General features: G+C 44.2%; 1 protein-coding gene across 3 annotated transcripts in view; it reads right to left on the bottom strand.

Annotated features, from left to right (window-relative positions):
* The window catches only part of RAB11FIP4 (RAB11 family interacting protein 4), a 113,176-nt gene that overhangs the window by 71,173 nt on the left and 19,751 nt on the right, over positions 1-22,252 (bottom strand). For all 3 annotated transcript variants that reach the window (XM_057418656.1, XM_057418655.1, XM_057418660.1), the window contains exon 2: positions 3,119-3,206. In XM_057418656.1, the coding sequence (XP_057274639.1) occupies positions 3,119-3,206 (88 nt within the window). The remainder of the gene's footprint in view (positions 1-3,118; positions 3,207-22,252) is intronic.

Here is a 22,252-nt window from a genome sequence, read left to right as displayed (position 1 = left end):
TGTGGCTGCTCTCAGAATCTCTGAGCAGTGTCACTTCTTGGGCTATACTGGCTTTGACTAGGTAAGAGGGTACAGGTGTTACTTCATGGCAATTGCTCTCCAGACAGATGCAGTTATTAGAAATAAAGCCATGCAGTGAGCAGGCAGAGAGGGCAGCTTCAGCAGGAGTAAAACCTTCCTATCCTGGCACTCCAATGAAATTGCTGCAAAGCTTTAACTTTGATGGCAGAGCCTGTCCCTGGCTCTGTCAGAGCCTAATTGCGTGGGGAAAGCAGGCTAGACAGCAGGACTCAGCACAGATGCTGAGGCAAAGTTCTTTAATCCACAAAGGACCAGCAAAAAGAAGCAAAGCTTTGCATAATTAGAAAGCACCCTGCCTATCCAGTATTCCACCCCACAGACACAATGGGAATGTGTTCCTCCAATACATTTCTCCCCTCTAACATAGATATATCTGCTTACTTAAGTCTTCTCCCATCACTTCCAAAGGTCCCCACTGATAGTGAGACTCCTCATCACAACCTTCCCCACAGCTCCTGCTACTCAGCAGTTGAAGAAGATTAATTGGCTTTTCCACCTGATAGTCCCAGCAGCTGCTGTGGAGGTACATGACTCATTTGTCATGAAGTTTATCCAGCTCAGAAGCTCTGAGGAGGAGACAAGACTTGATGTCCACTTGTGAAGGAACACAATGCTTTTCATTTGTACCATACGGGACTGAACAATGCCCTGCTCTATGGAAGAGAAAGACTAAGCTGCAGATTTCACATCCAGGACTTGGGGTTCCTCCTTGCAGTGAGAACTGCTACCAACAGAGCAGACACTGAACACTCCAATGCTTGTGATTTTTTAAGGTTCTGACATTTAGGTTTTCACTAAGACCCATACTTGGATCTGAAATGCTCAAGTGACATCATGAGAGGTCAATTCTTCACCATTGAGATTTGAATCGACTGTTCTAGATGCTTCAAACCTCACATTAAAGAAATTCAAGGCACTGAACTACCAAAACCCCCATGATACTATATCACATCTGTGCAGCAAAAAAACTCTTCAGCATATTATAAAGGCAAGCATCTATGAAACAAATTAATTTGAAGTCTCATAAATGAGAAATATGGTGAGGCATTAGGACAGTAAAGCATGAGTCTGAACAATTGGCTTCCAGTACTATGAATAACACAGCTTCATATTCCATTACTAGAAAAAAAACCACTGGATTTATAGTAGATCTCATTTTGCTCTATTAATCTGATTGCCCCAAGCAACCGCAATAGGCTGAGATGTCAAAGAATCATATTTACAATCTGTTGCTGCCAAGACAAATTGCTTTTGTTTGATAATAAGCCTGTTACTACCCCTGGGACGTGGTTGCACTGTAAAGTGAGAGGTACCAACACGGTGGAGGCTTTCTATTGTGAAAGGCTGCCATATCCTTTCTGAACTTTAATGCAACCAACTTCATTTTAGCTGGCAGCTAAAGATCAATAAAACTGGCATGCAGAGAGGTAAGCAAGGGGTGCTCAGAAAGCATGCCTAACAGTGTCTTATCAGAATCAGATACAACTGTTCCTGTGATGACACACGCTTGGCACTGACACTGTGTAAGTGCTGACAATGCTAATGATGTGCTAAGAGAGCTCGAGGTGATGCTGCAGAACGGGACGGGTTTCTCTCTTATCCACTTACATATACATACTAATAATCATCAAGCATTTGATGCCTACAGTATGTTCCATATAAGGCCTTTAAGCTATTCATAATCATGGGGTACAAGGTACTGCAGAGAGTTTGATTCAGTCATAACTTTGCAGGACTAGACTTTAGGATATGACTACATGAATCAGTTTGCACAAGGTGAGAAAGGATGAGGACTCTTAAGGCTCCTTCACTGGGGATACTGGCACAGAGATGTTCTTCTGGGTCACGTCCATCCCTTCCTGATCGTATTTTGTGCACTTGTGCAGACTGTGAATCACAGAGGACTACCAGATGATTTACAGAGCTAGTGTTTTATTTAACCCAGAACTCAGTTTGCTACATGAGTAGGAAGTGTCTGAACAGTAACATATAAACTTTCCTTCTGGGCTTTCTATTGCCTTCTCCTCCAACACATCAGTGTCACCTTGGAAGGTGTCTCCATGAACATGGACTGGGAGCAGCTTCTCACTGTAATTTTACATAATTATACACTTCAGTCCTTGGCTGCCATAAACTTTAATTAAAATTGCTGTGGTGTTATGTTCTTGCATTATTATGGCTTCATAATCATCTCACATTGTAGATGACTTTCCAGAGGCTTCCCCTGGAATCACACTATCATCACTGTGACATTCTCCCTGTCCCTGAAGTAAAGGCTCTGGGCTGTGACAGCACTTCAGCATTTTACTAAGGACATACTACGTGTCTGGAAAAGGACAGGCTGCATTGTTTTGCTCTGGGAAACTAGAAAAGTAATCAGCAGAAAAACAGCTAAAGTCCCTCTTCACTGCTTGCTTCATTACGCTTTGGGCTAAGCTGTTAAGCTTAAAAATGTCCACGTCTTCTGTCAAGGACTCTGTTTCCTTTCAAAGGAGATGGTTTGATCCACCTCATCTCTATCTGCAGGGCTTGCAGAGCCAACCTGTAATTAACCTTCTTCACTCCAATACATGTCTGCAAGTACTTCAAAAACATGACTCAACTATACCTTGCAGATACCTCAAGAAGAGTATAACAGTCTTCAATTCCCTATTAGAGAAACTAAAGCCTCAGGGCTCTGTAACTTCCTTTGGTAAATCAACAGCAGTACCAGATGAGAACCTGGACATACCAGACTTTGGCACTAGCTGCTAACCAAAAAGATTCTCTTTCTTCAGCTACATTTAAATCACATTTGTTCTGAAGAAACAAATGGTAAACCAAGACTCAACAATGAAACAATGCTGCAGGAACTCCAGCATTGCTCACCAATGACATATGAGATACACAGAAAGAAAAATACACTGGCTCTGTTCCCAGAGTTACCCCACAAATAACCACAGTCAAAAGAGAGGATGTCTTTGATCATCACATTTTCTGCAACCAGAGAAACATGACTGGAACTGAAGTGGATTATTTTTAAGAAATATGTACATACCTTTGATAGCAAAAACTCCGTGACAAAAGTCCTTGAAATTGATTCTTCCCAAATCATTTGGGTCCAAGTACTTCGCCAGTTTTTCCACCTAAAGGAAAAGATCATAAAATACGTGTTGAGCTTGGTGTGTCATCTGGTGCTCAGTTGGTCTGTACCTTCTACAGAAGACCCCAAATGGAAGAATACCTGTAACATTCACTTGAATCAGCTAACAAATCCTTCTGCAAAGAGAAATCACAATTTACAGTTGCATCACCTGGTGCTGAGTAAGGTGAATGCTCTGACCAAAATTTCTGCAGATGGGACATATTAATACTCTTTTTTGTGGATCTCAAGAACTTAACAAGGAGGGAATCTGTGACCCAGCCTCTCATCTTAAAGTACAGAATCTCCTTCCCTAGGAGCCCTTCCTGTGTATGCAGCTCATAGGAACTTCAAACCTTAGTGATCTCCATCCCCCTCATCGAAAGTTATTGGGAAAGGAGAAAGGACAAAAACATGCACAACCCACACAACCCACAGGAGCCTCATTCCCTGAAGAATCCAGACTAGAGAACACTCCCTGGGCACTTGGGATCAAACAAACCTTCCTTGCCACAGCACAGAATACAAGGTTTATACAGGGAATTAGAAATTAACAGCACAAAAAGCTTCGTGTGATAAGACAGAGAACAGTTCTGTTCTGTACATTATGTAAACAAGCAATGTACTTATTGCTTATAATTTCAGCTTCACAGTTTAGCCTTTCTGATCAACTACTTACCATAAATGAGATTACACTGAATTTAAACACAGGCACCAAACTGGCATTTGCCCTGAAGAAGGTCTGGCAGATTTTTTGGGGGAGTTTTGGGGAAGGGAGAGTAAAGCAGTCTCGACTGGAGAGGCTGTTGTGTGTTGTGCTGTCTAGAATAAAGGGATAGAGAAACAAGTAGCTGAAGAATAAGGAGAGAGGCAGAACAGTCCAGGAGGCGGGCACAGTGCTGGTGCACTCCAGCTGGCTGCTCTCTGTGACAAATACACTGCATGACACTGTGTAAGTCCCCTTGTGTCCCTGTGCCTTTGCCTGATGCATGTAGCAGGTACCCACACTGAGGCAGAGGCAGCCTCTTGCTCCTCATAAGCTACAGCACAACTCTGACCTTGATCCGGGCCCTCCAGACACCCCGGAGTATAAACAAGATGACTGCAGGAGGCAGGCACGTAGGATGCTGCACAATCCTGGTGACTACAATGTGAGCTCAGATCTGTCAGTCTGAGCAGCAACAAAAGCCCAGCTGGAAAGATATGCAGCAAATGAATCCAGATGACCCAGTTTCTCAATTTTCTGGTGTGGTTTTTTCACACTCTAGCAAACCCCCAGCAGTTTCTTAAAGCCCTGCAGATAATGCACTAATGTCTGCTCATGACACTTCTTCCCTCAGATTCTCTCAGTGCTTATAAATTCCCCCTGTGCCAATAAAATGCCATGATCAGCCAAAGGCCTTATCTGGAATGAGCAAATCTGGATGACAAAATGACAGGATTTTTACTCACACACACAATTCCGTGTTGAACAAGAGAGGAATAATTTGATCCTTATACTGAATCCTTTCCCCTCTCCTTTTTGTAGGAACAACAAAATCAGCTCATGTATGCAGGGCAAATGAGGAGCTGTGGGGTGAGAGCAGAGCCCATGACAAGTTAGAAATATGGAAACTTTCTCATTGCAGAAGGCTTCAACAGCTCAAGTCCTGCAAGCCGGGCAGCAGAGCCCAGATGTCAGCTATCATGAAACTCAAGTTCAAATTCTACATCTGGTATCACAAGGGATTACTGCAGCCCCACTAATTTATAGCAGCAGAAGCCATGTTTCTGTTTCACAAGACACAGCCACTCTACCACAGACTGTAGTGTGCATTTAATGCACACAGACTAGCTGAAAATCCTTACTGAAACCAATTAAATAGAGACATGCTTGATACGGAAAAGCTGGGTCAGTGTTATCCCTGCTCACCTTCACTAACAGATATGTTACAGGAAGATGAAGCAGAGGTGGCAGAAATGCTTTTGTTCAAACTGGTTTTGAGTGTATTTAAAGCCATATAATCAAGCTGGCCACTGAGGCTGGAAGCAGCAAGATTTTACAGCTGAAAAATGTCCTTACTAAGAATGTAGTAGTAGCTAAAATACATGGCAGACGTGTCACCTCATGTCACCTCATGTAACTCAGCCTGGCTCCAGAGGCTTTGGTGAAGACCTTGGAGTGGCCACTAGCTGAGCAGCCATCCCCTCATGGATACTGTAATCAGGCACTGTAATCTCTGTTACAAGATCAGCCTGTAACTCTCTGACAAACAGCAAGTTCCCATAATTGTCATGTAAGCAAATACTATTTCAGATGCTTGCAGGGTTGTCTTAAAGAACCCCATTTCCTGTAGGTCTTTTGCTAAAAGGCAACAAATTGTGTTTCAGGTTTTAATGCACAGATTCCTGCAGTCAGCTAGGAAGCCTCTACACTATTTAATATTGTGCTCTAACACAGTAGTGTCACTGGGTGCTCCCAGTGAATCTGGCACATTGAGTTTATTTCTCAAAGGTGATGCAAGGATTTCAGTTTACCAGCTGCTCAGCCACATATAATTACATTTAAAAAAATCAAATTAAATCAGATGTTATATGCCTGAGGGTGTGTATTAGGGAGGAAGAGAGAATATGTTCACATTGAGGTATAAGCAACGTCTTAACAGTAAATGAAATTATCACCTGAGCGAAGTGCTTCAGCCTCCAGTTTCCTCTAAATCTAATTTTGCAGGTTTTCAATTAGATTTTAGAATGCAAATAACTGACATCAGTGCAGGACATGAGGAAGGATTTACAGAACAACCTGATGCAATTAATGACACTAGGGCTCATATCTTCAGCCAGTGCTCCCAGCCCAGGTCATGGGCTACAATGATTTTGATCAACTAGATAGGTTTAGGTGGACACTTGCATAGAGTTTGTGCATTGATATACACACATGGATTGTAAATAATATATTTGCACATATTTGCACAGTTTCATGCCTGTAGTGCACTTGGCTATGTATTTTTACCAGGCAAGAAGCTCTTTCAGACCGAAGACATTACTTAAAATTAAGCTCAATTTCAAGCTGTGGCCAAATAAACTATGTCATCACAGCTACCCCTAAATCTTCTCTCCTGTCTATACTGTCAACCATCCTTCTACTCCACTTTGTAATGTCCTACCCTCCTCCTTCTCAGAAAGGGTTGACTCTCAGGAATTAATCAGAATTTGTAACATTTATTTATTGCCTTGGAGAATGTTAAGGGCTTGTCAGCCTCAGTGCCAGGCAGTCAGCAGCCCTGGGCTTGCAGCTCTGGCAGCCTGCTAGCACATGAGGAAGCAGCAGCCTTTCAGCCCCATCAATGCATATAAGAGCTCAATATTATAAGCCATCATGATGAGCTAGAGACAGTGCTTTGGGATGGGGATAAACGCTTCTCCCTTCACTGATGCACAGAGCAGTCCCCCACCATGTGGGACAGCACAAACAGGGTCTGGATTACACACCAGTTCTTCATTGTAGGACAGAAAAAGTTAGCTGCAGGCTCAATAATCAAGGTGGTTCTTTTGGCAGCTGCAAGGGACTCTCTCCTGAATCCTTCAGTAGACATCCAGTAGTCCCAGAGAGAAGACATAAATCATTTTTGCTTTGAGAAACAATCAGAGAAAACCAAACCCTGTGTCTATTGTTTAACGTGCTTGGATGAACAGATGTTTATCCTTTCAATGGAAGCATATTTCTCCATTGTAATAACAGGTCACTTCAGCCAAAGCATCTGCCTTCTCTCTGTTGGGCTTCCCAGCTATAAGGCTGCGCTGCAAAGAGGTGTTTCTGACACACAGAAGTAGGCTAGGAACACTTTAAAGAGTCTCTACAGTGAAAAGAAAGAGACAAAGTTCAGTGCAAAGAAACAATTTTGAAATCAAAACTGACCAATGCAGACATGCATATGAATGAGCAGGAATTAGGAGTACAAAACAGTGGACAACAAAGTGAGGCAGTGTGAAAGGTCCCCTCCTACCTCCTCCATCCACATGAGAGCACAGCTGTGTAAGCAGTACCTCGGAGCACGACCATACGCTCTACAGGACCAGGCATCTGAATGACTGTTAGGAGAAGGGAAAGTATTTTTGTGGCAGAGGGAGTGCAGAAAGAGGAGGGAAGAGGCCAGTGACTGGCAAACCTTGGAAGAGATTTATTGAAACTGATCTTTTCTTGCAAGGGAGTTCAATCCAGGGGTACCTCTCAGCCAAGGAACCCTCTCAGGATCCTGGCCATCGCTTGTGCTGATGCTGCCAAAAGAATTAGGTATTTTTTAATAGTAAAGATTTTCTGACTGGACTTGAATCCTGCTCCCATTTCCAGGCAAGGAGAAACTCAGATTTCTACTGACCTCACTTAATTTTCTTCAAAAACTGACCAGCACTGAAGAGATCTGGTTAACACAAAACAGATCCGTTAGATCTGGATGTAGTTCAGTTCTGAGGGACCCCACACTGGCTCCTCATGCTGCAATCTTACAGCAGGATCCATGTCACAGCCAGAAGATGCCATTTGAAATAAACAACTCGTCTCAGCAGTTCACCTTCATACTGCAGGAGTCTGTGAGCACGTCTCACCCTGAAGTGCAAGCAGGGAACATCTGGGATCTGTGAGGACGGCAAGACAAGAACTTGCAGGAAAGGCGCTGGTGTGCTGCAGCAGCGATGTTTGCACAGGATCTCCTGAAGCAGAAGCATTTGTGAGAAACCTCAAAAAACAGCAAGAGGAGATTAAATATGTTAATGCTGCAGGGTGGAATTAGAGATGTGCCATATGAGAGATGCACAGGCTAATGGGTGCTCAGGAGACCTATTAGTGTGGGATACCAGTGTCTCTGTTGGAATTTGGTAGGATTAGTCCTTCTCTGAAGCTATTTGGTGTTTGCATGCACAGACTGGAAGCAAATATAAAACCATGATGATGACATTTGCAGATGACAGGTTGATAAATAACAACAATGCCGACAGTCTCACACTCCTCTGAAGAGCTTTGCAAGTGAAGCCCATACAGACAGAATATGTTTTAAGCACAGCCAGGCAATGTCACAAACCAGAAAAGAATACAAAAGAGAAGGAAAAGAAGTAGCAGATTTACTGAGATGAGGGCTGTCTTTTAATGAGCTGGGATTTATAGATCCAGGGGAGAGGAGTACAGCTTCTCTGTAATGTTCTGGCAATTCTGGGAAGCAGAGCAAGATGAGGGGATTTATTTTACATTGCATTAGAGAAACCAATGCTAACACAGTTGTGGTACCCACTTCCATAAGAGATGGTGAAGACCCAGACAGGTTGCAGAGAACTGACATAATATCCACGTGCTATGGAAACAGCTTATGCAGCCAGACTTCGTTTTCTCTGTTTGATTTGGCAAGAGGGAGACAGAGTGGCAATATGCATCTTCTTTCAAATATGAACTAAGTCCATGGAGCCCTGATCCAATGGGAGAAAAATATCCCCCAGTTACCCAGGTGAAGAAAAAAAAGTCCATGACACAGCATTTTGCTGAGTGTGTGAAATTGCATCAATGAATTGTAAAGCCACAGAAAGGAAGAGGTGGTTTCAGAGGCACTGCAGGTGGTTGAGTGCATTCAAAGGAAGAAGGGAAGCTTCTAGTGTTCATGTGTTATTAATGACCTGCATAAGCACTACCTTCACTCAGGTGGGTGACAGATGGTGAATGCATTGAGCTACTGAAGCAGGAATGACAGAGCACTGCAGATCTGCAGCACATGTGAGGTCAGCTCACGTCCCTGCTATCCTTCAGGAATGCAAGGGCAGCAAGTGCTCCACATCTGCTGGGACACACTTGCCTGTTCCAGTTGGAGAAGCTTTGAAGCACTTCACAGAAGTGACAAACAGGGTACGAGGGCAGTTATTGCCTCTTCCAAGCTCATGGGAGCGATGAGGGCAGGAGCTATAGGATTCATATCACAGCCTCTGAGGCAGAATGGTTTTACTGTCTAGACGAAGATTCATGCTGCTGGGGAAAGAGATGGTATTCACTGACCACGGGACTGTGTCATGGGGGTCAGAGCTGCAAGTTTATCTGTGGCATGCAGTTACCAGCAAATGACTTCATCTATTTTGGCTTCTCCTTCTTTAAAATGGCTATGGCTATACTTAAACCGCATCAGAAGGGCACTGTAAAGGTGATGACACCACAGAAAACAATGGAGCCTGCACCAAGCTGTTCCATGCTGTAGGCTATTGTTTTTTTACCTTGTCTCACTTGCCCTCTATAGTCTGCCTTCTAGTTTTTCAGCACAACAGAGAGGTGTCTGTCACCTCTTCATACATCTGCTTGACTCTACATGGAACACCAGACACACAAATGATTTGGCCTGATACAATACACAGGTATTACTAAACTCTACTGTATTGTAATGAAACTTGACCCACTGGGCAGACCCTTATCATCATCTTGTTTGCTTATCCTGTCAAATAGCATTTTATTATCTTCTGAGAGTAAAAGACTGAGCCATACAGTACTGCACAGAGAGAACAGAACACATTAGGGATGGATTTGTTTCAAGCACTCTAATACACGAATAAGTTATTAAGAGAACATTATGCTCCATGATCCTCAATGAACATGAGTGTAACAAGCAGTGCCAGGAAAATTGATGCTACGATTTCTGTTCTCTATTGAGAAATCACTTGCAGTCTTTAACACACATGATGACACAAGCCTAGTTTGGGACAACAACAAACACAATTCTTGCCATATTTCATACCCAGGTGTGGAAGTTAACAACCTTACAGCGGAGACCCAGAAGTTATTACACCTAAGGAACTTCTTCCCTTACAGCATACAGCTCCTGGTTAATCTCTCTATTATAGAACAAAACATTTTATGACCACAGAAAAGCACCAAAAAATTTGGAAATTAACAATGTGAACCACTCTCAATCTGATCATTGCCTGGGATTCAGAAGTTTCCAGAACTTCCTCAGAGCACACATTCCAAAGACTGTTCACAGTGACAGAAACTACTTTGCCCCATCCTAACTGCAAGCCAGAAACCACCAAATTCCCTATGAGTTTCAACTCTGCAGTCTACACTTTTGGATGCATCAATTGCTTTTACAGACTATACCCCTAGAACAGTATTTCTCATTTATTTTGTCCCTCCTAATGTAAAGTAGCAGCTGACAATGAGCAAGCACCAAAATCATAAGACCAGCATCTCTCTACAGACTCCCCCACCACCCTCTATGTAAGAACCTCTCATTTAAAGTTACTTAAACAGAGCTGATTTGAACAGGATTCCATTTCCCTCCTTCCGTCTGATGCTATGTTGCAAAACAAGACATTTGGCTGGGCCCACCAATCTTACAACAGTCTATGGGGAATCCCACACAGTCTGGAATACCATGGGAACAGAGAGAAAGGTTAAAAATATGCCAAAGCCATCTGTTCACTCTACAGTGATTTGCGTGTGTTGCTCTGGAAACAAAGGGTTAACATGTAGAACTGTTTTTCTAAAACCACTGATTCACTCACTTGCTAAAATAAGCAGGGCTGCATTAACACCTTCTCCTCCATTGCCACCAGAACTGAAACCAAGGCTTCCTGGGAAACAAGGCTGTTAGCAAAAGCTGTGGCAAGCTGAAATGAAGCACAGCCCATTATTGTCTCATTCATTAGCATAAGTCAAATATGGCATTAAATAGTCCAGATCTCAAGAGACGCAGCTGGCAGTTGGTCATGTGGGTGCAGTATGTTATGCCTTTAAACAACAGGAAGGAAAATATTTGGGTAACATCAGGCTTATCTAAAAGTGATGCAGCACGGATTCGTTTTCAGGCAAAATTTTCTTCCTCTTGGCAGCTTGCATTGTGTGAGACCGTGATTGTTCTCATCCATACAAAGGGAACTTACACGGAATAAAGCTTTTCATGACCTTCAGTTGTGAGATGTCAGCCAAATGGGATCTGCTCTAGAAATAATTATCATTTTTGAGATAAAACTGGGGGGAGAGGTGGGCACACAGTGCCATTCATTAGCCAGCACCTTCTCAGCACCTTCCTTGCTGACACATCTGCAGTCAGGTTTTAATTGAGGTGTTACCACATGCGAAGAACAAACAAAATACCGAAGACCAGCAGCAAGAGGCTGGAGAGGGTGGGGAGAACAAAGCAAGTCTGAACTGTAACTGGTAGGTAGGCCACAGCATGCAGCTCAGACATCCCCTATACCACTGAAAACACAGTGCCTAAAGCCAAAGGAAAGCTGCAAAAAGAAAACCACCAAAGCAGAGCCTAAAGCTGGTATAAGTGTGCTCCAGGCTTGTGCTGAAATCCAGGCAGTGAGTGAACTGCTTGGCTTAAGTAAAATCAGCACCAGACACTTTTCTGCCAGCCATACGATGCCAGTTCATTTGTTTATCTCTCATTCACAGGACAAAACCATGGCTAAGTGCAATGGCAGACTCCTGAGATGCGGTATCACTCAGTTCTGTCAGCATCAAACTTACAGGTTGGAGTTCAAGCCTCAAAGATAGGAAGCAAGTGTTTCACTTAGTCACTTCTCTTGACTGTGTGCTTTCGCTGTTACTTTCCCTCCTCGATGTGTAAAACTAACCAGGCAATAGCAACCAGAACACAGCCCAGTGTTTCACACACAACATCTACGTTCAAATACAATTTAGATTGTGGTCTGAGAGGCAGCCAGACACCGGCACAATTTGAACATCCACAGTTCTAACCCTGTCTCCTGATACCAGTTTTGAACCCAGCTGCCAGAAGGGAATGTGCTCAGCTTTTGTCATGCTCACAGATACAGAGGATGAAATGCAGGTCTTGAGATCCGATCTCAAATGCAAACACCTGATCAGGAGTCCTGAAATTAAAATGAATGAAAGAAATTTCATGGCAAATTAATGCTCTGACACAAATCCTGAGAGGAATGAGTACTGGATGCATTCAGCAAAGGGAGACACACGTTAGTTGAGATGACAAACATCAGGCAGAAAGGTATAATTAAAGGAAAAACCTTCCACTTAGTTGAAGAGAAAGATGCTTAACCTTTCAGAAGAGTGTGGCTGGGACATAACGTCCTTCCCCAAAGAAACAGAGGAAGCAATGTGCAGTACCACTCACTATGGTGGGATAATTATTGAGTCTGGAATGAGGTTGACAGGTTTGAGCAGCAGCTGACTCCTCTGACGTCAGGATAAGGGAAGCACAGAGAAGCAGGCTATGGCAGCGGTGCCACAGCACAAGTCAGGACTGCTAATGCTGAGAGAGGATAGAAATGATCCCCATCAAGAGCTACCAGGGGCTGACGGAAGGAGGGAGTCCTTGCTGCATCAGCTTGCACAAGCAGACAGATTCCTGACCAGGGCACTCACAGCCAGCAGAGTTAATCTAATTCCCCTGTGCCTTGTTGGAACTGCCAGCTCCAGGCAATGTAATAGCCCAGAAGCCTCCTCATTCCTCCCGTTCCTGTGTCCTGAACAATTCCCTCATACAGAAATGGATCATTCAAACTGCAAAGAGGAAATCTTCACTGCACAAAATCATATGGAGAAACCCACATTGCTCTTTGATCTACACTGGGAAAGACATTAGAAGGAATGATAATTAGCTGGCATTTTTGTGTGGAAAGGGATAGATGAGATACAAACCCAGTGTGCATAGAAAATGCACGTTCTTACCAGCCTTAGAAGCCATACAAGGGTGCTTCATTTACAGTTCTACCTGTACTCTGCATCCTCATTAGCTATTACAGCCTGGTTGATATTAATAGTTAAGGGTTAGAAGGCTGAATGGAAGAAAGATCCAAAGCCCAACACAAAGAGAAAGGAAATAAAGGTGTACAGCTCTGATGGAATTGTACTTCTGTGTTTTAGAAATATGCCCAATTCAACTGTTATAACTTAGCATTGGTATTCTAAGAATCTCAGTGAGGGACTGTACCCAGTATTCTCAGCTCACTGTACACACTATTGAAAAGATACCTGATGCAAAGGTAATTTTCTCTGCTGGCATGTGATTTTACCTTCTCTTTCATTCAGAAACAGATGGTCTGTAAAGAGTGCTGGGTCCAGGGACTAAGAATGGCAGACTCTGAAACAGAGATTTAGCTGATGGAAAATCCCTACTCTCCTGAGTAGAAATATGAGCTGGACTGTGGCATCACAGCATATGGAATCTGAGTATTTGCGTGTATGTGTGCCCCTTGGTCAGTGTGCACCGGGTGTGCATCATCCCACAGAGGACACCAGCTGGCTACAGCACCTTGCTTTTTAGCTGAACAGACACACCACCCCATCCAACGTTCCTGTGTACACAAGGGACCAAGCCACACACCAGCACCAATAACCAGCAGTAACAATACAGCACTCCACAAGACAAAGATTCGTCTGCTCCTCACTAGTCCCGTACTCCCCCTACCCTTTGGTCCACACCAGGAAAGTTAAGTGGTTCTGTGATGACTTCCATCAGCTGAACAATTGCATCTCACAGGCTCAGGTAAGCAGGTCACTGTTGCCAGTCCAGCCGTCAAGCAAGACAACAATCATTACAGAGGCATGTCTGTCCAGCTGTACACAGGACTGTGACTGTTCGTGCCTGTAGTACAGCACAGAAGCCCTCAGGGCTGTTCCTGTTGTATCGAATGGTTTCCACCTAAAGCCTTTTCAGAAGTTAACTGGTTTGGTCTTGCTCATTTCTACTACTGCCTTTTTCAACCAGTTTGTAATAGGGACATAAGCTTTCATTTCTATCAATGTGTATGTATTAGCTTTCAGTGGTATATGTTGGTGTATTTTTTACATCTCTTGATGCTTTGTCTATCAATATGTGAATCCATTTTCCCCCACAAGCTTGTCCAGAAAGAAGTCATTTTTATTTTTCCAGCTACATTCCCTGCAGGTATTATGACAACACATCACCACAGGGCTCCAGACAGTGAAAATTAATTGCTTGGAAAGCAAAACCAACTAACCCTTTTATTGGGAAAACAGTTCAGAGTGAATCAGGAGAGCTTCTCCTGAGATGGACCCCCAGAAATAAGGTAAGAATTGGTCAGTGGGACGCAAATTATTACCTCCAGTATAGAACATCTCCCACCCACTGCCAGACTATTTGCGTTCTGCTTTGGAGCATCTATACAAGAGGAGAGAGGACTAGTTTATCCTTTTCACCACACCTCACCCCAACTCCAGGTATAATACATATAGTAAAACTTTATTTCTGAACTAGCTGAGTCAATTTAAAAATCAGAGTAGGTGCTCACACACCCTTCTTGGCCTTTCAGTTCACCAGCTCTTCTTCACTTCACAGCTACCAGTTGAAGTGTTCTTAACAATTTAGTGAGATCCCTAAATAGGCAAAAAACTGATTTCTGTGTATTTGCCAGTCCTTCCACACTGCAACTTCTCTCACTCAGAGCTGCTGCTGCTGCTGCTTTCTCTCAACCCGCCAAAACTGTCCTTGTATCTATTCTCCTCCAAATAAAGATGTCTTGTTGGAGTGACAATCAAGAGGATGTGAGAAGCCAGTCCACTGCTAATAAATGGGCATGTACCAGCCACAAGAAACCACAGGTTACTCCTCATGTGTTTCCAGGGGCACAGTTTCTGATGTGTGTTATCTGCAAGTGTGCAGAAGATCACAGTATCACAGTATCACAGTATGTTAGAGATTGGAAGGGACCTCGAAAGATCATCTAGTCCAATCCCCCTGCCGGAGCAGGAACACCTAGATAATGTTACACAGGAATGTGTCCAGGCGGGTTTTGAATGTCTCCAGGGAAGGAGACTCCACAACCTCCCTGGGCAGCCTGTTCCAGCGTTCCGTCACCCTCACTGAGAAGAGTTTCTTCTCAAGTTTAAGTGGAACCTCTTGTGTTCCAGTTTGTACCCATTACCCCTTGTCCTATCATTGTTTGCCACTGAGTAGAGCCTGGCTCCGTCCTCGTGACACTCCCCCTTTATATATTTATAGACACTGATAAGGTCACCCTCAGTCTCCTCTTCTCCAAACTATAGAGACCCAGCTCCCTCAGTCTTTCCTCATAAGGGAGATGTTCCACTCCCTTAATCATCTTAGTTGCCCTGCACTGGACTCTCTCCAGCAGCTCCCTGTCCTTCTTGAACTGAGGGGCCCAGAACTGGACACAATACTCCAGATGGGGTCTCACCAGGGCAGAGTAGAGGGGAAGGAGGACCTCTCTCGACCTACTAACCACCGCCCTTCTAATACACCCCAGGATGCCATTGGCCTTCTTAGCCACAAGGGCACAGTGTTGGCTCATGGTCATCCTGTCGTCCACTAGGACCCCCAGGTCCCTCTCCCCTACACTGCTCTCTAACAGGTCGTTCCCCAACCTATACTGGAACCTGGGGTTGTTCCTGCCCAGATGCAGGACTCTACACTTTCCCTTGTTATATTTCATCAAGTTACTCCTTGTCCAACTCTCCAGCCTATCCAGGTCTCGCTGGATGGCAGCACAGCCTTCTGGCGTATCAGCCACTCCTCCCAGCTTAGTGTCATCAGCAAACTTGCTGATAGTACACTCAATTCCCTCATCTAAATCATTGATGAATATATTAAATAATACCGGTCCCAGTACTGACCCTTGAGGCACTCCACTAGTTACAGGCCTCCAACTAGACTCAGCCCCATAGACTACAACTCTCTGGCTTCTCTCCTTCAGCCAGTTCGCAGTCCACCTCACTACCTGATCATCCAGTCCACACTTCCTCATTTTAGCCGTGAGGATGCTGTGGGAGACTGTGTCAAATGCTTTGCTGAAGTCAAGGTAGACCACATCCACCGCTCTGCCATCATCCATCCACCGTGTTATTTCCTCATAAAAGGCTAAGAGATTGGTCAAACATGATTTCCCCCTGGTGAAGCCATGTTGACTGCCCCTCATAACCTTCTTATCCTTGATATGCCTTAAGATGGTACCAAGGATAAGGTGTTCCATCACTTTCCCAGGGATGGAGGTGAGGCTGACCGGTCTGTAGTTACCCGGGTCCTCCTTCTTGCCCTTTTTGAAGACTGGAGTGACATTTGCTTTCCTCCAGTCCTCAGGCACCTCTCCCGTTTCCCAAGACTTGGTAAAGATGATGGAGAGTGGTCTAGCAATGACTTCCGCCAGTTCCCTCAGCACCCGCGGGTGCATCCCATCTGGACCCATGGATTTATGGATGTCCAGATTGCTCAACTGGTCTCTAACCCATTCCTCATCGACTAAGGCAAACCGCTCCGTCGACCTGACTTCATCTAAGGTCTCAGGGGTACAGGGCTCTTCAGGACTGCCCGCAGCAGAGTAGACAGAGACAAAGAAGGCATTCAGTAACTCTGCCATCTCTTTATCTTCTGTCACCAGGGCACCCATCCCGTTCATCAGTGGGCCTACATTGCCTCTGGTGTTAGTTTTGTCTGCCATGTATTTAAAAAAGCTCTTTTTGCTGTCCTTGACCCTTCTTGCCAGGTTTAATTCTAAGGAGGCCTTAGTCCTCCTAGCTGCCTTCCTACATCCTCTAGCAGCAGCCTTATATTCCTCCCAAGTGGCCAGCCCCTCCTTCCATGACCTGTAAACTCTCCTCTTCCACTTGAGCATACCCAGCAATTCCCTATTTAGCCACGCAGGTCTCTTGGCCCTCTTCCTTGACTTCTTACAGTAACATGAACGCAATTTACCCTTCAGTGATAAGGCTCAGCAAAGCCCTGTAGCAAAGGTAGATGTATGAGGTGGGATGCTGATAGTCTGAAAGAACAAAAGGAGCCTTCTCAGAACACCTTTCACTTGGACCAGCTCAATAAAGGAATTCTCACTGTGCAGTGTATAGTCAGTTTCCTTACCATGGAGTAAAGTAGATAGTTTCCTGGTTTGTAACATCTGAGTTAAACAGCCAGATGTTTTACATCTGCGTAACAAAGACAGTGTCTGTCTGACACTGCTGATTGTGGCCGTACCTCACCTGCAGACTGACCTGCTCAACAGCCAGCAGCTGCTGTATATCTTACTCTATTGGTTTGGACAGGATCCATACACTTCTTGTAAGAGAGGAATAACAACCTCGTGGCAAGGTGTACAGGAATGGCAGAGATGGGCATCCTGCTGACACTGGCTCTTGGATGGACCAGAGACAAACCCAATGTCCTGGACAAATTGCACCATGTGTCCCACCAGCAGGACAGTTCTCTGTGTAACTGTGGTGGGCTGCAGCTGCCAATATTCCAGGGACAAAATGAGTCCTGAGACAAACTGAGAGCAAATAGCCAGGACGGAAGCACAGGAACACAAGTGTACCTGCACAGGCCAGATGTGGCATGGGGCAAAGCTCAAAGAAGTGAATAGGAACCTTTCCACTAACCTAGATACATTCTGGTCAGCGTGCAGAACCAGCAGTGAGGATAAGCCCTTTCCACCCTTGGTGAAGCTTCTAACAAGCAGCAGCACTCGGCAGGATAAGTGAGACCTACCAGGGATTTGTCAGAGATCAACAGCTTTATGGACCTCTGCCAGAAGTTTCACCATGTATCGGGAAGAAGCTGCAAGCTGCAGACTCACTTTTCCAGTGTCAGACTCCTGAAAAACTGCTTCTCTGTTCATGATTTTCTGTTGTTTCTCATAGCTCCAGCAAAAACTTTCCCTGTAACACGGAATACTCCATTGCTAGGCCATTTCCTTCCAGCACCGACTCTCTAAGTAAACTTTATGTTCTTGTATGCTTCACCTTTCAGAGAAAGCTCTAGCTTTTCTCTTTTGGTTTTCAAGAATTTTCCTGTGCCTGTATTCCAGGATCAAATGCTCAGCTGATTCAAACAACAAAGCCTACACTTGCTTCAAAAGACACTTGCTATGTGGGCTATTAATAGCTTAATGGACATATAATATAGATATATATTTAGTGCTACTACAACATGCTGAATTAAAGCCTTGCAAACCAAAGCTTAAGAGCATCTGTGAATCAGGTGCAGGCAGTAGCCTTTCAAGGTTTCTCATTCTGGCCACTGAGTCCTAATACAGGACCTCCAAGATGCTGTCTGATGGTTCATTTTATGCTTGGATACACTACATATTGACAGCAAAGGGAATCTGTGGCAACCACCGAGTCTCAGGCTAGTGCCTCAGACAGACTAGACAATATGTCGCCCCTTGAATAAATTATCTGCTCAGAGAAGAATATAATATGATGCTGATCTCCAAAAAAATGCTTTGTCTTCCTGTTGTCCTTTCATGGTATTTTAAGCTCCATACACTGACTGCTCATCTGTGGAAGTCTGCAAATACAGCTGAGGTATTTACTGCCTCAGGGTCTTCCTTCTTTATAATTCAAAACCACAGCAACACCAGCGACTTCTTTCAGAAGAGACAAGAAGCAGCACCCAAGGAAGCTGCCCCTAGAGGGAAGGTGAGACTGTAGCTTTAAGAGCAAAGGGATGGGAAATAAAAGTGGGAAGAGGAGAGGGATTTCTGTTCCTAAAAGACAGCAACTTGAAGTGCGGTCAGATCTCATCTGCACTCACGTTGACTCTGTCTGTGTCAAGCAAGCATCCACACCACAGGGTGCTCCAAGCTTCCTGAATCTGTGACACTGGAAAAACATCTCCAAGGAACAAGAGGTTTTCATACAATTCCTGATATGTTTTTCTCTAGTCCACGCTGAACTTAACAACAAACCTCTGTCATTGACAGAAATGGACTTCTTTTTTTCCCAGGATCCTGCTATTGTCCTCAGTGAAGCAAAACTCACAAAGCGCACAAAAACCATCTAATGGTAGGGATGGGAAACGTCTGCACCTTGTCTGAAGGGCCATGGTCTAGCCTGGGTAGGAGCTGCTGGCCCTGATCCAGAGTGCGCATAACCCATATAAAGGGAATTCTGCCTGAATAAAGAGCTGCAGACTGAACTTCTAGGAAAAGCCAACTCAGTCTGAGTACATTAAAAGAGGTCAAATGTTAAGTGAATACTCAGTTAAGGAAGGAGAACAAGTAATGAGTACGGCTAATTCTGTGCTGAAATGGTCTGGATGGTGCACACATACACACTCATTCCAGCACCTCCTTCCACAAGGTAAGTCTCAGTTCTTGAAGGAATAGCTCAGCTTTCAGCAGACCTGTGTTTGCTACAGGCTTCAGTCTTTTCATAAAGGACAGGTCTTTATTTCTGTTGCATGTCCCCTCCCCAGACCCTCAGAATAGTGAAAATAAGCACATACCAACTGAGACACTTACACACTACAGCAGTGAATCCAAATCTGTGTCCATATGTAGGGTTTTATACATTAACTACTTGTGGCAATTACAGCACTCCAAGAAATTCTAAGTCAGGCAAAACCTCTGTCCCTAGATCCAGTCTTTTAATAGCACCTGTGTGAAGGAGTCTCATTACTGGAAAATAAAGTATTATTCCACTTTTGGAACAATACTACAGTGGGTAGCTCACAGGTGTCACGGACGTATGAAAAGAAGCAAATGCCTTACACGGTGTTATGTAAAACCCATCAGAAACTCCAAGCCTGGCTGGTTTGAATCTATTTGGCCTGTACTCGCATCTACTCCAACGCAGCTCTCATATCCAACATGCAGAGGTGGAGAGGTTCTAAAAATAACCAGTGCAGGGAGGGGGGGACGAGGAAGAAGATGTTCCTTTGGTCTGGCTGACAGATTGGGCAGCAGCTCACAGTGCCCGAGGAACGCCTTGTTCCAGTCCTGCTCTACCAGCAATCCTGCACTCCCAAATGTCTCCCCTCCCAAAGGTTTTTTATGGAAAGTTAACGTGACCCCAGTACACATATAAGACACGAAAGAAGGGATTTTCTTCAGTGCGAGGACAGGCCAGAAATTGTTATGAATCAGCCAAAAGAGAGCTCTAAGACAAGATGCAGCTGCCAGTGAAGTGATGTAGGATATAACCCTGACGCTAAGTTCAATGTACGTATCTGCTAATTCAGTAACAGGATCAGGTCCCTAGCCTGAGGTCTCTTCTGTAAGCTGTAAAATTGGATTGTAAAACAAATAGAAGTCACAGTCACATGTTGCCCTCTGCTTCCAGAACAATCCACTCTGGGGAAGCCAATGCAAAAGCATATTCTTGTGTTCAAGATTTCCTCCTCTGCTGCACTGTTATCCCAGGGCTCAGACTTGAGTCACAGGAGCCTGTCACAAGTTTAGGGTATGCGGGGAGAAATATTCTTCTTCCCCCACATTCCCAATCCCACCCTCATTTAACTACAGCATATTCCAATTCATGCACAATTGGTGCTGCATAAATGAAAAAGGCTTCCAGAAAGTAATAGGCAGAGTGATGAAAGTAATGTAGTTGGTCTACGTACATTAATGGTCCCAGCACATACAGCACAGCTCATACTAAATCACAGAGCTTGGATTAAACAGTACCTGGGAACAATTTGCAAGCAGACATAACACCTAGATTTCATCTAACACCTTCAACTACCTTGTATTTTATCCCTGACACTGACTTCAGGTTACTGCTGAGAGATGGGCAGTTATGGCGAGAGCAGGAGATTAGCCAGGAGATATCACTAAAGCCAGCACACATGTACTGCATCCCAAATGCTGCCCTTGCAAACTGAGTGTGTCCTGATGGAGGAAAAAACACAGTCCCTGTGGGCTTTCATCACCACCAGCTCCCCAGAGTATCACACTGCAGAGCAGATTAATGCCCCATACTAATCCAAAACATTAGAACAACATCCACAGGCAGCACTGGACTGTCCCAGTGCAAGCTCTATGCCCTGCATATGGGCTCAGCACTAATGTGGATTTTGTCCTTTACAGCTCTGGGAAATAAGACAGGGAAGCGGAGGCGCAGGATATTGCGAAGTCATGGCCTGTTCTGAGCAAATAATGAAGGATGAACTGTAAGAACCGAGGAGAATGGAATATTCAGAGGGTCAGGTGGCAGCAATAAAACATCACGTTTCACATTACTATTGAAGAGAATAATTTATGAGATACTCTCAGTAGATTGTAATACTGGTTCCACTTCCCCACCCCAGAAATAAACTTGTGTTACATACCAATTGCTGAGCAGATAGGGATCTACAGCCACAGCAGCCCAATGACAAAGCTACCATACATCAACCTCACTTAAGTCTTCAAAAGGGCAAAATTTACACAATAGCAATGTCAAAATAAGGCACTAACTCAATAAAAGTGATAGCAACTGCAAATTCTGCTTAGCATTTTTCACTTCACTTCATAAGGAGAATGGAACAAACTCAACACCTGCCAACAAAAGAAAGGAAATATGCCAAAGAAATCACCACCTAGCACATAGCATACAGCAGCAAGTTCAGATTCTGACAGCAGGAAAAAAGCAGCAGCAAATCCTGTGCAAATAACTCACCAGTATGGAATGAGGGAAAAGACCTTGAGCATGGGCCACTGAAACTGAGCACAAACAAGGACCAGTGACACTAAAATCACAGAACTAAATATTTACTCTCAGAAGTGGAAAAATATGACATAGAGCTTTAAAAGTGCATGGAACTCACAAAGAATGGGAGGATGCACTCTCGGCATACCTGGGAAGATGTTCCCTGGAGCTGCCTCCCTTGGCTCTGCTACTTTCATGGATAGACCAAAAAGCAATAGCGTGAATAAAGTGAAGCTCAGGACCCACAGTTAGGGAAGAAGTAGAGTAGGATGTGACCAAAATGATACTGATTACTGCAGGTTTCCAAAGGATGGCTGACACACCCTGCTTCCTCCTGTGCAAGGCTGTGAGGCTGCAGTCTGCTGCTTAAGGACTTGGGCCCAGAACAGCAGCTCTCAGCTGGGCTGACGTCCATTCCTTTTCCTGTCTCCTGTGCACAAAAAGCAGGAAATTCCTGGGCAGACTGAGAGCCTGGACAGTTTTTCCACACCAGCTTTTCATACCTGCATCACTAATAAGCAAGATAGAGAGACCTGTAAATATTTTAAACAGCATTTATTAATAATTTCATTGTTTCTTCTGTATAAGTGTTACATAACTGCTTTGGGAATAGGTCTCCTGAGTTTTGAGCATAAACTGGTACAGCTACTTTTACTCTTATAGGCGTATTCCAATCT

Source organism: Pezoporus wallicus, unplaced genomic scaffold (genome assembly GCF_028554395.1).
Source record: "Pezoporus wallicus isolate ANWC-B61680 ecotype Strahan unplaced genomic scaffold, APGP_CSIRO_Pwel_v1 contig_3710, whole genome shotgun sequence".
NCBI classification, from domain to species: domain Eukaryota; kingdom Metazoa; phylum Chordata; class Aves; order Psittaciformes; family Psittacidae; genus Pezoporus; species Pezoporus wallicus.
This window is presented reverse-complemented; position numbering and strand designations above follow the sequence as displayed.